Below are 16,712 nucleotides of genomic sequence, written 5' to 3'. Positions count from 1 at the left end.
TTAAATTTTTAGTACACCAATTCGTCATTTTTTTTTAGTTAATGTAATTTTTGGACACCTTTTGTAAAATTTCTAGTTTCGTCACTGCGTATAAATATGTTTTTTAATTTGGTCTTATTTTATATTTATGACCTCTAATTTTAAATATGTACAAGTTGACACTTAAAATTGTATGTAGTTGAATATGAAAATACATAAATCTTACTTGACATAATACATGTCGCACATAAATTGTCATGTAGGATGTTGTGTCTATTTGTTTAACTTTATAAAAATTTAAGCCTCTACTTGTGCATACCCAAAAGTTATAGAGCATAAATATAAGTTGGAGTCAAGTTAAATAACATATTTATTTATTATGTCTTTCAAAAACTTCTCAACTGTTTTCAAATTGGCATAATACATAAATATATCATTTAACTTGGTCTTTACTGACATCTATGCTCTCTAATTGTAGGTGTACATATATAGATACTTAAACTATGTAAAAGATAAACAATATGTCCTGTGTGGCATAAATAATACACATAAAATGTCATGTAGAATGCAAAATTGCTAAGTAGGACACTATGTAAAGGCATGTGTCTATTTTTTCAGCTTTTGAATAACAAAAGTTATTTATTTATGCATACCAAAATTAAACGAGATAAATATCAATTGAAACTAAGTTAAAAAATATATTCATATATTATCTCTTTCAAATTCTAAAGGTATCAATTACTATTATTTTACATTCATCTTAAAACACAATTCCCTCTTATAACAGCATTTGGATTAAATTCATGGTATTGCTTGTCCATATTCTTTTGCATATATGTCAAAATTATCAAATCACGTTTTCGTGGAAATTCAAGTAGAATATTCAAAATAATGCCAAATTCTTCAACAATTTCAGTTTGACCAAAATAAAGCACACAAATAAAATCAGAATCCCTGGAAAAAAAACTGCACGTACTTAGTATGATGATCCACCACATCATCGTGTCACTTAAGCATCACATAACATAAGATTGTCCATATAAAAACTTATTTTTTTCGTTTATTTTTATTTGTTATGTTATATTTTTTAAAGTTAAATTAATTAATTTTTAAAGTTAAATTAAATTATGTTAATTCGATATTTTAAATTGCAAATTTTAGTTATTCAAAATCTATATGAAAAGTATTATGAATTGAATTTTCTTGCATATCAATATAATGAAAAAATACATCTTAAAATGTTAGTCAAAATTCTTATAGTTTGACTAAAAATAGAAACCATGTCAATTAAATATGGACGGAGGGAGTACATGACAAATATTTATGGAAAGATTTTAGATTCACGAACAGCTTCTTGAAAATATTCTAGAATATCTTGGAATAATTCTTGAAATGTCTTAGAATATTCTAGGTAGAATTTATAAAATCGAATTGAAAATTGAATCAAATCGCAAATCGAGTAAAATCAAAAAATAATTCGACTAATGGTTTGATTTGATCACTTGGTTTAGTGTTGGAAAATAAAACCCTAACTATATTTGTGTTGGTTTGGTTTTGACCAAAAAAAATCAACACGAGACAAATCAACCCGACATTATACATATAATTTTTAAAATTTATTTTATACATAAAAATATTTACTTTGACATAGTTTCTGAATATATCTTATACTTTTTCATAATTTTAATATTTCAACATATTATTTCAAGTATTTGAGACTTAAAATTTTGAGTGATCCAATAAATGTTATAGTCCATAAATATTCGTAAATCTAATAAAACTCAAATCTAAATCAAATCAGTACTAATGCTAACAAAAAAAAATTAATTCAACACTAAGAATGACAATAATATGTTAAAATTAGTTTTTTTTTATTTATACATTTAAAATACATAACCTAATTTATTTTTTCTTTAATATTTAATCATGTAATTGATACTTGGAGCCTTTTTGGATTGACTTTTGGTTTATGACTTATAAGTCAAAAGTCATAAGTTAGAATTTTTGGCTTTTGGCTTATTTTTGTTATTTTAACTTCAAAATAAGTGATTATAATTATTTTTTAGTTTTACTCAAACACTTCAAAACGCTTCAAAGTTATTTTAGCTTAAAAACACCTAAAATAAGTCAATTCAAACGAATATTTAAATATTGGTCAAATTTACTATTGAGTCATTTTTAGCTTTAGGAAGTGTTTGACATTCAAAAATAAATTTAAAATAACTTTAAAAAAAAAAGTTAAAAGTTAAAAATAGGTACGGAGGCTCCTACTTTTTATTTTTTTAACTTTAAAAGTTATTTTGAAGTTTTGACTTTGATCAAAAACTACTACTAAAAAACTACTCTTTTTAAAGTTAAGCGAAATGGGCTCTTATTAGATTTATTTTTTATGTTATTTAGTACTTTTTTATTATGATTATTTTTACTGTGATTTATTAATGATGGATTTAAATAACATGACAAAATAAAATTCAACACCTTGTTTGGATGGTTGTTACTCGTTGTATTGTATTGTATTGTAAATTTAAATACAATATTTGTTTTGATTGTTATTTAAATTCTATTGTATCATGACTTTTAAATTCACCATTAGATAACGACGAAAAGTCTCATTTATATAACAACCAATTTGGTGTGATCGTATCATTATCTTAATATTTTCTTCTCATTTTGTCTTTATAATTTATTATTTAATAATTTTATTTCATCTTTCACTCTGTCTTTTAATTTCGTAATAGTTATATCTTGTACACTTTTTTTTTATAGGTTTATCATTTAAATTATTAATATATGCACATTATGAAATGATGGAGTACAACAATCTATCCAAATTATATTTATTGAAATAATATAATATAACACAATACAATATAATATAACGCGATGTATCATAAAACATACATAACAACCATTCAAATAATCAAAACAAACATTGCAGTCAAACCAACAATACAACGAGTAACATCCATCAAGATGTCAATGTTCTTTTAAGAAAAAAAAGTTCGGAGAAGGGTCTAAAATACCCTTATAGTATTAGAATTGGTACAAAAATATCCCTCGTTTATCTTTTAGCCTTAAAATACCCTTGGGGTTAACCTTTAGGGACCTATTTTGCCCTTTTGGCTAACAGACTACTAAATCAATATATTTAATTATTTCATTTATTACGTGGCATGTTGTAATTGGTTAAAAATTTAATTAATTAAAATCTAATTAGTTTGACCCAAACTACCCTATCCACCCAGATCAACCCGACCCATCTTTCAAAACCCAACCCATTCAAATTCTTATCTCCTCCTCCTACGATGAAGAACGAAAATCAAATTAGTTGGACAGATAAATGGGGCAACAAGAATGGTAACAAAAAGATGGAGAAAGTGACGGCGGTAGCGTCGGCGGGGTACGATAAGGCAAAGGCGGCGGCGGCTGTGGTCGGCGCTAGCAAGGTGAAGAGTGGTACCGCCACTGGACTTAAGTGGATTAAGGAGAAATGGCAGAAGAGGAGTTCAGCTAAATAATTTGTTTAAATTAGGAGATTATTTATTATTTGTACTCATTTTCGTTTATGGATTTCAATTTTAATGCATTTCTTTCTGCACAATTGTTATTCTTTTTTATTTTCTTGTTTCGCTTATCATACCAATAATTATTAACATTTGTATTATTCATTTAAAAAAAAAAAACCATTCAAATAAAATATCCATTACCCATTTCTTTTTTTAAGAAAGGAGACAACAACACAAACCATGAGGATAATGAGAGTGATATCCTGCAAAGCCTCCCAGAAAACTTAACAAATCTGATGAAGAAGATGAACTCCAAGAGAGCTCCAAGAACTGATGATGTTGGGGAAATGTTTATTTTTTTTTTTAAAAAAAAAGAAATGGGTAATGGATATTTTATTTGGATGGGTTGGGTATTTTGAAAGATGGGTCGGGTCGATCCGGATGGATAGGGTGGTTTGGGTCAAACTAATTAGATTTTAATTAATTAAATTTTTAACCAATTACAACATGTCACGTAATAAATGAAATGATTAAATATATTGACTTAGTAGTCTGTTAGCCAAAAGGGCAAAATAGGTCCCTAAAGGTTAACCCCAAGGGTATTTTAAGGCTAAAAGATAAACGAGGAGTATTTTTGTACCAATTCTAATAGTATAAGGATATTTTAGACCCTTCTCCGAAAAAAGTTACTCCCTTTCTTTTGTTTCATATTATATGATATTTTGAATTGACATACTTTTGTCAAAATCACTTATACCTACAAAATAAAATATGTTTTCATTAAATTCTTGTTATTAAATAATATCAATATAGTATAATTTGTTAGTTTGCTAAAAATTCGATTATCTAAATAAGATGAAACTAAAAAAAAAAGTAATATATCTTCTTAATTATATAGACACCATTCTATAAGTTATATATTAAAAATATCATATAGTATAGACCGAACTCACCGAAATGAGAATTACATATTTCCATTCTTGACTTATCCATCCCTACTAGAGAAAATGCAGGCTGGTCTAAATAATTAGCAATTTAGCATTAACCTTTATATTTTATTAGTATTTTTATTTGGTATACTATTTCAATTTATGTAATGATTTATTGGGGTTTTAACAATGTAACGATTTTTTGTGCATGTATTGGCATGGATAAAAAGTAATTGCCCTCAATTTTTTCATATTCTTTTTATCATACTTATTAAAAATGTATTCAGGCGAGATTAATAACTTAACATATCCAAGAAACATATGATCTTCCTTTGAAAAGAAATTCCAACAAAATTATATGAAGACAAGATTGTATGCATAGCTTGACTAAGAGATGATACATCAAAGGAGACTGAACAAAACATATTTCACCAAAATTCTTTTCTACTCCTGATCTTCGAAAAAAGGGTGAAACAGATGTTCAATAACAGATAAGCTCACTAAGGCATTAACAACTCCATCTTTTGAAAAGCTAAAATACAAGATTGAAAGTCATCTTCGAGATATTAAATAATATTTCATCAAGGGGAGTCAATACTCATTGCACTCTTTTTTCTTTGATCAATACTTTGTCTCACTGAATTTTTAAATAAGATTTTAATGAGACAACGAATAATACGTATTATTATACGTTTTTTCACTAGAGTTTTTTTTACATGAACATCAAAGGATAGTGTTGTAAAATATGATGTCCACATATTTTTTCTGTGTCCTATAAAGTACAATATGAGTCCCTCACTTTTTTTAGCCACAGTATTTTTGACTTATAGATAGCCCCTTATTGTAGTGAAAAACGTGTAAGTGAAAAAATAATTACCCATATACTCTTCTTGATTCCCCTCTCTCTCTAAGCATGCTTAGGATATTAAAGTTAATACTCCAAATCTAATTTATACTCCCTCTCTCGTTTTTAATTACTTGTCAAAATTTCTTTTTTATTTATCCATTTTAACAAATCAAGGACAATTTATTTTACCTATTTTATGCTCACTTGATTACTTTGAAAAGGATAAAACTTCTTAAAAAATTTAAATATTTATATCATCCACCATAATCAGTATGGATAAAATGATAAACTCATTACGTCAATTATTATTTTTCTAATAAATATGTCAATTCAAAAGTAAACAAATGATTACGAATCGAGAAAGTAACAATTTTGGGGACAATGCAAATTAGAGTTGTTTTTGAATTCTTACGAGTAGTTTGAAGTGAAAAGTGTGAAAATAACTTCTTAAAAATTTCCAAATTCCGAAAAAGAAAAAAAAAGCAGCAGAATTGAATTCTCGAAAACTTGTATAACAATTCTACGTCCAAACAAGTTCCTAGAATAAAACTCCGAAAAAAGTGAACTATCAATGACGAAATGGACACTGATTGCATAAGCTCAATGTCCAGCAGGATAAAATATTTTCCTGTGAACATCTTCATATGCAAATGACAAATGCTTTGCCAGATTTACTCCCTGTCAATATTGATGCAAGTTGAAAAAAGCAATTGGAGATTCCTGCATTCATATCAAAGTAATAGAGAGCTGTCATCAAGTCCAGGAACCTGGGGCATAATATCAGTATTTTTATACACAACAGAACTGTTTGATTAACGTATACAATAAATTTCAACACTTCCAACGTATATACTCTGCCAATCTTGGACAAATCAAAGCCACTACTATATTGTAGATACAAAAATTGACCAGACCCTCTAAACTAAAACTAGTAAACAAGAAATACAATATATAGCTACCTTTACATGAAAAATGAATAGCAACCCGCTTGCACGCAATCTCATGATTGAATATACTTACCATACTATGACTTGGAGACAACACTGTCAAATATCAATTGGCTACATGCTACAGACAGACAGAGAGAGAGAGAGAGGAGGGGAAGAGTATTTTACAGGGGGTGGGAAAAGCATGGAAAATTCTGTGAAGAGAGGTCGAGATTCTCCTGAATCCATGGCACTAGGAATGTGTCCAACAACTTATCATAGTGCTAGATTTTTTATGAATCACTCCAAGAATCCTCGTCATCCTCTTCATCACTTCCAGCAAAGGCCTGTAATAACAAGGAAAACCTTAGAACCAATGATATGCAGATGCTCATTTGATTTCCAAGTATACCTTTGTTTGTGTCCACGTGCACACACACATATCTAGAGAGAGAGAGAGAGAGAGAGCAACCTGGCGAATTGTTTTTGCTTTCTCCAAAATTGCAGCAACTCTCAGATTAGTCTGAGGACCCTGAATACTAGGCCTTGTTGCAACCGTTGGTTTCAGATTGAATGACTGGAAAATAAAGTAGGTGTTTTCAGCTCAGCGAAATACTTCACAACTAATAAAATGGAACACATAAACTAGGACCCGTTTGGCCATAGATTTCTCAAATAATATTTAGGGAAAAATTTGGCAAATAATGTTTGCCCATACAATTTTTCATTATTTGGCAAATATTTTTGGCAAATATCCCAAATACAAGTTTTTTCTAGTATTTGGACCAAATCTCATTATTTGGGATCTTTTAAAAATTAAAATTTTACCCCAAACTTTTATCTTTTACAAAAACACCCTCTATAGTAGTTGTTTGTGTTGTATTACATAATTATTTTATGTGAACACCAAAATAGTGATGAAATATTTAGTGAATATTAAATAATGATATGATTGTTGATGAAAATGATGAAAAATTAACTCAAGGTAATAAAATCATGTGCTTCGTCTACTTCACGATGTATGGAATGATACTTGTTGCACTCGCTCCAAATTACCACATTGCTCTAGTATGATGGAAACTATTTGTTATTGTTGTAACGAACATCCAATTGACTTGTAATACAAACTTATAGTTAGTTTTAATAGTTTTTAAGACTTATGGGTATAAATCATATTTTTCTAAAAAGGCGAAATATATTTCCCAAATCCTATGGCCAAACACATGGTGAAATTTCACCCAAATTTTCACTCAAATAATATTTGCCAAGAATATTTGAAAATTTATGGCCAAACGCTAGCTAAATTTAATTTTATAAATATTTGTTGGATTCATTCCTTGAGACGAGGCTTTATCGAAATCACTCTTCTACCTTTTCTACCTTTCAAAGTAGAAGTAAAATCTGTGCATTCTCCTCTTTTCAGACTTTACTTGTATATTGAGTGTGTTATTATTATTGTTGTATATACATATTCGATAGATTCCTTAACACATAAAATAAATTGGATTAAAATAATTTGGTTATACCCCCACNTGCAAAGTCAAATAATAATAAAATTGATATGTTACCTTTTTCCTTATTTGTTCCAAGAGAGAATCTCTTTCATCAACCTTCGGTAATTCAGGCATAGCCCGCTCTGTAACCTTCCTCAACTGCAAGAGAGAATCTTTTTCATCAACCTTCTGTATTTCAGGCCTAGCCCGCTCTGTGACCTTCCTCAACTGCAAGACAGGATCTCTTTCATCAACCTTCTGTGTTTCAGGCCTAACCCGCTCTGTGACCTTCCTCAACTGCACAACGGATCAAATTTCAAATTTTAGAGATGTGAAGTTTACCAACACTGCAATCTCCAAGTTTGACCAAAATGAACCAAAACTTACTTTGCTTTTGTCATGCGCAGCAAGATCATCAATTAATGGAGTCCGCGGTCTTTGTAGTTTCACTATACGAATCTCATTAGTGTTTCCTTCCTCCACAGCTGGCCAAATAATTTCTGCCTCTGTAGTTGGAGCGCTATTATCAGGCTTCGCATTTTCTGTATATGATGGGATAGCAGTACCACGAGTCACCACATTTTTTTCCAAACTTGTGAGGGTCTCTTCAAGATTAGATCTGTTTAAGCAAGTCTCCGGTGCTAACTGATGGAGAGGTTGATGCTGGGGCTGGGATGGTTCATGGAATAACGACTCAGAAGCATCTGTAATCACTATATCTGCAGGAAGTGCTTTTGGCTTTATTCCATCACTAACTGGTAGCGGCAGATTCCCTTCCAAATGAGCAGAGCCTTGTTTCTCCAGAAGCAATTCTGGAGCGACTTGGTTCTGTTGTTGGATGAGTTCTTCACTTGAACCCAAAACATCAATAGAAGGTTTATCCAGAGAAGTTACATCTGGGATCCAATTAATAGGCTGTGCCACCCCCCTTTTTATAGCATGCAAACTAGGCAGCTGCACCTCATGATATTGACCTGCCAATGGAAAGTGGTTTTTGTATAGTTTTTATAAACTGGATTATATAAACCTAATACTACTGTTTCCACCAAGAACTGTGGGTGGCAAAGTTAACAAACCTGATTGTGCCACGCTATCAGCAGAATACAGATCAACAAGTTCTGAACTCTCTGTAGCTACAGCTGACAGCATGTTTTGATTCACAGGTCGAGTATTCTGATCAGTCCTAGATGCCAGACTCGATGGATTGGCACCTATATAATGCTGTGTTGGATCCCCGTCCAAATCCGGGGAAGACTGTAGTTTCCCCATCCTCCATTGAATTGGAGGAAGAGGAGGCAATGGGGGCATTTCTACCAGACTGGTCTGGGCTTCATCGGGAAGCAGGGCAAAGCCAGGAGAGGTAGGAATATTCCCCATTTCAAAAGGATTGACATTATGACTGCTGAGAGGTAAGGGATTTGAAACCGGAGATTGACTAGGAACGTTTGCTACAAATGGTACTGAAGACGCATCGAGGGCTCGTACTATGTCAACATGATTGGAGAGGCGTGCCTCTTCAAATTGAGGTAACAGCACCTCTTTAGCTGTATCTTCATCTATCAATCTCTCTGTATCTGGTACTTTAGATGCTATCTCTTCGTCTTTTTTGTACAAAGATGACAAACTATCTTGGTTGCTCTGTGATAAAAGCTCGGGGAATGAAGGATGACTGGGGCGCACTGTCTGTGAAGATATTGAAGAAGCTTCAGCAGATTGTTCAATGTCAAAGCAATCCACCAGTTGTGACTGGGTTAACTGAGGTAATGGCTCTGCCTTTGCCTCACCACTATCCAGCACTTCCCTTTTAACTTGCTCATGAATTGCTGAATCAGCCGTCTCTTCTGCACAGTAATCAGTTAGCAAATGTTCAGAAACTAGATTGCTGTTGTGGGCTAAAACATCTGGGATTGCATCTTGACTCGGAAGGTTTGCCACAAAAGATAGGGAAGACGCATCAGACGCTTGGTCAACATGACTTTGTATCTTCTCCAGGAGAGGTGATTGGTCCAAATCAACTTTGTGCAGCAATTCCTCATTGGGTTGATTGTCTTCTAATTCATCCTTTCCTTCTTCCGGAGAAATTTGCAAAGATGAGGCATCTTCAGTCAAATCGGCAACGTTCCTCCTTCGGGAGAGTACCTCTTCAGTATCCAAGCACCATTTTTTTAATAGCGGTTGGCTTGGAGCAGCGCTCGAGTCCATAGTGTTTTCAGCATCAAACGAGAGTTCACTTCCAGAGGGAGTATCAAGAACTGCTGACTCGGGATGATGACAGTTGGATGTATCAAGCACAAAGGAGTTAGAATCTGGGGTATTAGCTCTCTGTATCATAAACTTTGATTCTGCATGACTATTAGATAGATCAATTTCCAATTCTCTCTGGCTGGAATGTCCAATTGAGCAAACAGATTCTTCTGAAAATAATTTGTGATCTAAAGATGAGCTTAGATCATCAAAATTTTCCTTATCAGCCAACGCAGCAAGAAGTGAAGCTGTCTCATCAGTGACATCAGACTTATCTATCTTATTCACTGTCTCATCTGACAGTATTCCTTCATTGGTCAATGATTTGAGATGTCGAGAGGCAATTGAACCAGTGGACACAGTTCCAGACAAAAGCTCACTGGGAGCAATACTAACCTTTTCATCAATTTTTGTTAAACTCGAAACTTCAACAGGATTTTCCTGCCTAGAACATGAAATATTCAATTCTCCAGATTCAAGTGACTGAATATCATTTGGAATTTCTGAAGTCTGAGGGTTCAGCACATCAACAAAATCGAGGCCATCTCCCCCACAGTTTGTACTGAGGTCCCCTGGCTCAGACATAACTCCATCGCTGAATGCCCCACATGTATCTTCATGATCCTTATCTGCATCACCAGCTTCAATATCTTTGGTACTGATGTTATGTGGCTTCATGCATGCATCTTCTGCAATTTCATCATGAGACATGGTAAAGTGTTTGCCACAATCTTTATCAGAAGCACCCAATACATCCAGTATCTGAACTGAACCAACAGAACTACCATTTGAATTCTCATTGTCTAGACCATCATCCACGTGGTTTGGATGGTTTACAGCCAACAATGAAGGTGAGGTATGACCTTCTTCCGATGAAGGACAATTAGGAAGATTATATAAGGAGGCTGAATCATCACCTACCGATGGATCCTCACCATCCAAATTGGGTAACTGCTGATAATCAGAAGACAACACTTCATGCCTGTCTTCAGAAGGAATGTTAAGGAGCTCAGATGTAATGGGAAGATTGTTAACCAGACTCGCATCATCATTATATAAATTGCTCTCATGCTGGATTACAGGAGATTCTGACTCTGGAATGTTATCTGTGGCGTGGCAAGGAACATCAGAATGACTTGATGCACAAGAAACATTTTCATCTAGCTTCAAATTTTGATCAACCAAACCATCTGTCAGCTTGATGTCAATGGATGCTCTAGATGGTGAATCATCTCCATTTTGTTCTGGAGCATCAAGGATAACAGGAGCATGGGGTAGACTGACATGCAAACTTGATGCATCTTCTGCAATGGTAGTTAAAGGATCTTCACTCTTGCCATGAGTGATGAAATTTTCATTTGTTTCAGCTCTCATCCCTGCAACTTCAACAAATATTTCTGTATAAGCATGTATCGGCATAGGAGATGAATCTGTAAAGTTTAAGGTAGCAGTTTTCTCACCTGAGTCACAACTGCCACTGGGTTCCCTAGCTACTATAATGCATTTTCTATCATAAACATCGCCTTCTGGAGGCTGGGGTAATTGAGTCTCCTCATTAACAGATTGCTGCTCACATGAAGTATCAGAGGTCTTAGCTCCCTTACTAGAAATTTCGCTCTCCAAGAGGACACTCTCAATAGAAGTGCTAGGGGAATCAGAACAAGAAAAACTAGATATTTCTTTCTTAGAATAACTATTCCCATCATCAGATAATGTAGAGTTCTCAATTGAATGGGAATCTGAAGATTGAGTTTGAAGCTTTTCACTGCTAGAAGACAGACATAACACTTGCTTTTTGCTGTTCAAGAAGGGCAAATCCCTTCTGTCTCTCTGCTCAGAGTCTGTTTCTAATTCTGCCTCCATTGTAGTTAGGGCATCAACGTAATTATCTATTTCACTAGCAACATCATCAGACTCATAACCAATACCTTTTTCTGTTCGGCTTTCTCCATCCACTGTTATTTCCTTTTCATCAACCAAGCTATGAATAGAAGGCAAGATATCAGTTGTTTGTGATCTATGGCTTCGTCTGGAAATTCCTCTTACTCGATAGCGGGAGAGATCCTCATTGACTTCATCTAAGCATGGTCTTAGACTATTATTCTCTGCACTTTGTGGTGGAGATGGCGATAAAGATGCTCTCTTGTTTCTCCGCATCACCTCCTTATCAGGACTCGGTGGTCTAATATCTTCAGTTTCCGCCAAAGTTTCACAGGCATCAGTCGATGGCAATCTCAAAGGTGATGAGTCAATACCGACTTCATGGACTACTTTATGTTCTGGTGAAGAAATCTCCAAGAACTTATTCATATAGCTTTTCCCAGTTCTCGGGTCAAATGGAAATCCATTCAGCTTTCTTTTCAATTTCACACGATGTGCAGGAACATTTATACCGTTTTCAATGCGTTCCTCCAAGAACAGCTGATGGAGTCTGTAGAAACGTGAGGAACACAGAATAAGATACTCGACTAGAACAATCATAATACATATTTTATACACTAGGCATCAAGGATCTCACTTGGCATGTGATGTAGGCAACACCTCAGGTGTCTCCCCATTCCTCCAGCGTGAACCTCTCTTCTGCAACAGCAAGATGAAAAAATATTTTGAAGCACCAGAAAGATAATGCAACTTCATCATCACTGATATTATTACTAAAAAGAAGCTGCTTGCTGATGGATGAAACAGTAAGAACCCTCCAGAAACAGTAGCCAAGATGGAAAGACACTGCTTTAGCAAACCCCAATTTCCTTTCGCAAGAACTTCTTATTAAGAATGCAGGTTTCGCTACTATGTTAAGTGAAAGTCATCGTTCTGCCTATATGCTAAAGCTAAAAGAACTCCTCTAGTCTATAACAGACATCAGATGCCTCATAGCTGAAAAAATAAGCATATTAGGATACACAACTTTGCTCAAGTAGCAAATAATAGATTCACTTCTCAGTAAAGGTGTCAAGTTAAAATTAAACATTTTAAGGGGCAAGATCAGTTTGCTCCTTTTTCCCTTACACTTTTCTGGATCTAGATGGAGATATGAGGGGATGGTTTCAGAAAGCTTCAAGATGGAGATAGACAGAGACTCAAGCACATAAGCACATGTTACCATATGAAGAAATAAATGTTCAAGTAATTGGAAGAAAGTATCAAGGACTTATCATAGTACCACTAATAACCTTCCCCAATTGTAGCCCGAAGAAAAAGAAAAAATGTCATCTCAAATATGAAGCCATGGAAAAACCACTAAATCAACATGTCACTCATATAAATTCCAAAGTAAACCAAAAGGTAGCAGAGAAACAGGAGTAATAGTTTCTCTTCTTTTAAATTACCTTTGTCTTGCGAGTTTTCTTTTCCCTCTGAACATCTGAAGTTGTGAATGCATAAGAGGATGTCTCGACTTTAAAGGATGAAGGGTCTGTATAACGTTTCAGACATGCTCCAGCTCCAGCAACATCAAACCTGTTACAATACCATTAAGTTTGACAAACGCTGTTCTAACAAAGTTTAACACTCTATGTAACTAAAGCTGTAAAAAACAGAGCATACTTGTCTAGCAGAAACAAGCGAGGTGGACCTCTGCATTCTTCATATGAATCCATCACAAATCGAGGTAAATCTCCCCTTGTAACCATATTTTGGTCGATTCGCAGATTAGGATGCCAATCAGTACCTGAAATAACATTTGTATTACGAACACTTTCACTAATAGGTTATATCGGAGACTCAATAAATTGCTTAAATACTAATATCCATTTTTTTCAGATGCAGAAACACTAATATTCATACACACCACATTCTATGTTCAGGAAAATAAAAAACAAATATTCCTTTCTATGCTCTCTCTTCCTCTCTCTTTCTCTCTCCCTACACACACACACATGCACCACAAACATGTATAAAACAGTTAGGAAGGACAGTTATCTTTTGGTACAGAATTAAGAAGAAGCAAGAAGAGTTTATCAAAGTGCGCGAAAAAAGCAAGTATACTAAGTTGTCCAGAATTTGTATGGTGTTATTGGCCAATGAAATACTCTTAGCACTTACCAGCATTATAGAAGAAAGAAGAGTGATCGGTCTGTGAGAGGAATGCGCTCTCAATCAAAGGAAAATCAGCTTCAAGCTGCTTGACCCTGACCGTTAGACTATGACCTCTTGCAGCAGTTGCCATCACTTCTTCATGCAAGTCATGGAATATCTCAGCAGCAAACCTTCAATTTTACAATAAACAAGAAAACCAACATTTTAGTCGCTACCACAATTAAACAGAACAACTGTAGTACATTCTTTACAAAATAAAGTGATCAGGAATCACTTACAGGGAGAGTGTATAAGCAAAGAGACCCATATTTGGCACCACATTTTAATGATACTACCAAATTTTTATGCCTTACAATTAATTGATCAGCAACTCAATAGATTAAGCTCTACATACTCTGAGCATTTTTTAACAAGCATACAACAACAACATACCCAGTTAAATCTACAAGTGAGGTTTGGGAGGGTTAAATCATAAACGTATGCAGACCATACCACTACCTCATGGAAGTAGAGAGGTCGTTTACAAAAGACCGTTGGCTCAAATGCAACAAATCCAGATACAAAGAAGAAAGAGACAATGAAAAGAATATAGCAAGTAACAAGGAAACAATGCAAAGTCTACCAGAAAGGAGCCAAAAAAAACAATTAAGTAATGTGATAACCGAAACACAATAAATTACATACTAGGATAGATTGCAAACTACAATAAACAATGATAAAAATTTAAAAAAAAACAAGAACTACAATAATATAACTAGTATCATGGCAAACATCAGTCATCCTAAGCAATACAACAGTAAACTCTACTCACCTTCAGCCCTAATAGATGTCCTCCACACCCTACTTTCTAAGGTCATATCCTTGGTAACCTAAAGCTACAGCATATCTTGTCTTATCACATTTCCCAAATACTTCTTCCCTCTCCTCGTACCCTCTATAACCAACCTCTTACACCTCTTCACTGGGGCATCTACACGTCTCCTCTTCGTAAGTCCAAACAATCTCAATTCCCTCATCTTCTAAGAAGCATAATCTAGATTAAAATAATAAAAAAAAACAGGAACTCCATATGAATTTACCCAGAACAGAACTACTTGTAAATGCTAAATCAAACAGCCGAAAAAAGCAACAAATAAAAAAAGTAGTCACATTATACAAATGCAATAATTGTCAAAAAAAACAACAAAAAGAAAATCTACAATGCAATCAAATAACATTTCAAATAATGGACTCACAAATTCAACTTTCCATTTTCAATAACTACAAAGCATCTTCCAACTACCAAGTTTCAACAGATTTCAATACTGATTATCTCAACTTGCATATTTAACTATATCGATCCAAAATTACGAAATAAAAGGTGGATTGAAACATAAAAATCCAGAGAGCATTCACTTGTAAAACGACAAAATTCTAAAATCAGCCAATTGAAAACGAAAAACGCATCAGATAAAATCAAAGCAAGAAAAACAAAAAAGGAGATACTGACTCGGCGAGGTCACCAAGCTGACGCAAAACACCAACAAGTCCAGCCATGGCAACGCCTTCAAGTAGAGCTTCTGGATCATCTTTATCAGCAGCTTTGTACAGTTCGGGATCAGCCAAACTGTACTCGTTCCGAATCTGATACCTATTCACAGGCATTTTCAACAAAATCTAAACCCTAATTAATCAAACGTTGTCTTCAGAATATCAACATTACATTTTCGCCATTGAATTCATACACATGGTGTATCAATGGAGTCTCTGTAAAGCTGTATCTTCGTTGGTAATTGTAGCTATAGAGAGAGAAAGAGTTGAGGTGAATGTGAATGCACAGTTGAAAGAAGAGGTGAGGACTCAACAGAGAAGAGGGTCGGTTGACTATATTAAATACTCATTTCTACTGCTCTTTAATCTTATATATTGTTCATTATTCAATTTGTATAACATATTTTTTAGATCGTTATAATATGAAAATATAAATATCGAATAAATTTATTAATTTTAATTTTAAAATAATAAATAAAAATTTCTTAACTGATAAAGTAAGTTGATATACCTGTAATTTCATAATTATTGTTATATAAATATTTAGTCTTAACAATTTATATAGTCAATTAAATTACTGAAGTTGAAATTAAAGTAACTAATAGAAAATAAAAATAATCAATTACTATTATTAGGAATCATAGATTTTAAATTTTTTAATTTATAATTATATATAAATATTTTACTTTATATTTTTTTGTTTGAATCATTATTTAAATTATTGAATAGAAGTGAAGTTATACGGTTATAGTTAAAATAATTTAGAGAAAATCAAATATAATCAATTATATTAAATTAAAGAAAATGTATTCTTTCAATACACATGTGATAGTGATAAACTGAAACTACACGTTAGCCAGTGGAGGAGCTTTTGCTTGAAAATTATACGATTTAGTTAGATTAAAATTTTAATCATATATGAATATTATATATATTTAGTGGAGTATTATTTAAAATTTTATTGTCAACAAAGTAAGAGATTTGGTTCGAATTCATCAAATCTGGTGCAACCTATTAGATAAAAGCACAAATTTTACCTATAAAAATTACAGTTTTCATGATTAAAAAAAAAGTTCTCTATGAACTTTTTTTTTAAGTCACTGATTGTAGCTGAAAGTTTCAACTACGATTCAGTATAATTTTAATATATCTGGTTGGTGACTTAAAATGTTTGTTTCATTAATTATATTTTTTTAAATGGTGTTAATAATTTAATTCAT

At 33.2% G+C, this 16,712-nt stretch overlaps 1 protein-coding gene across 2 annotated transcripts; it reads right to left on the bottom strand.

The window, feature by feature from the left end:
- Positions 1-6,014: 6,014 nt before the first annotated feature.
- Positions 6,015-15,834, bottom strand: LOC107030535 (protein SCAR2). Of its 2 annotated transcripts, none has more exons than XM_015231805.2 (11): positions 15,452-15,834; positions 13,969-14,132; positions 13,471-13,594; positions 13,254-13,383; positions 12,443-12,504; positions 11,385-12,355; positions 8,757-11,306; positions 8,068-8,654; positions 7,756-7,977; positions 6,660-6,764; positions 6,015-6,534 (listed from the first exon to the last, which is right to left on the bottom strand). In XM_015231805.2, the coding sequence occupies exons 1-11, from the start codon at positions 15,604-15,606 to the stop codon at positions 6,481-6,483; spliced, it is 5,124 nt and encodes a 1,707-aa protein (XP_015087291.1). In that variant the 5' UTR covers positions 15,607-15,834; the 3' UTR covers positions 6,015-6,480. The 2 variants fall into 2 exon arrangements, with proteins under 2 accessions (XP_015087291.1, XP_015087292.1); XM_015231806.2 differs by having other exon boundaries at positions 8,757-11,300.
- Between the last annotated feature and the right edge of the window lie 878 nt (positions 15,835-16,712).

This window comes from Solanum pennellii, chromosome 9 (assembly GCF_001406875.1).
Source record: "Solanum pennellii chromosome 9, SPENNV200".
Taxonomy (NCBI): Eukaryota; Viridiplantae; Streptophyta; class Magnoliopsida; order Solanales; family Solanaceae; genus Solanum; species Solanum pennellii.
This window is presented reverse-complemented; position numbering and strand designations above follow the sequence as displayed.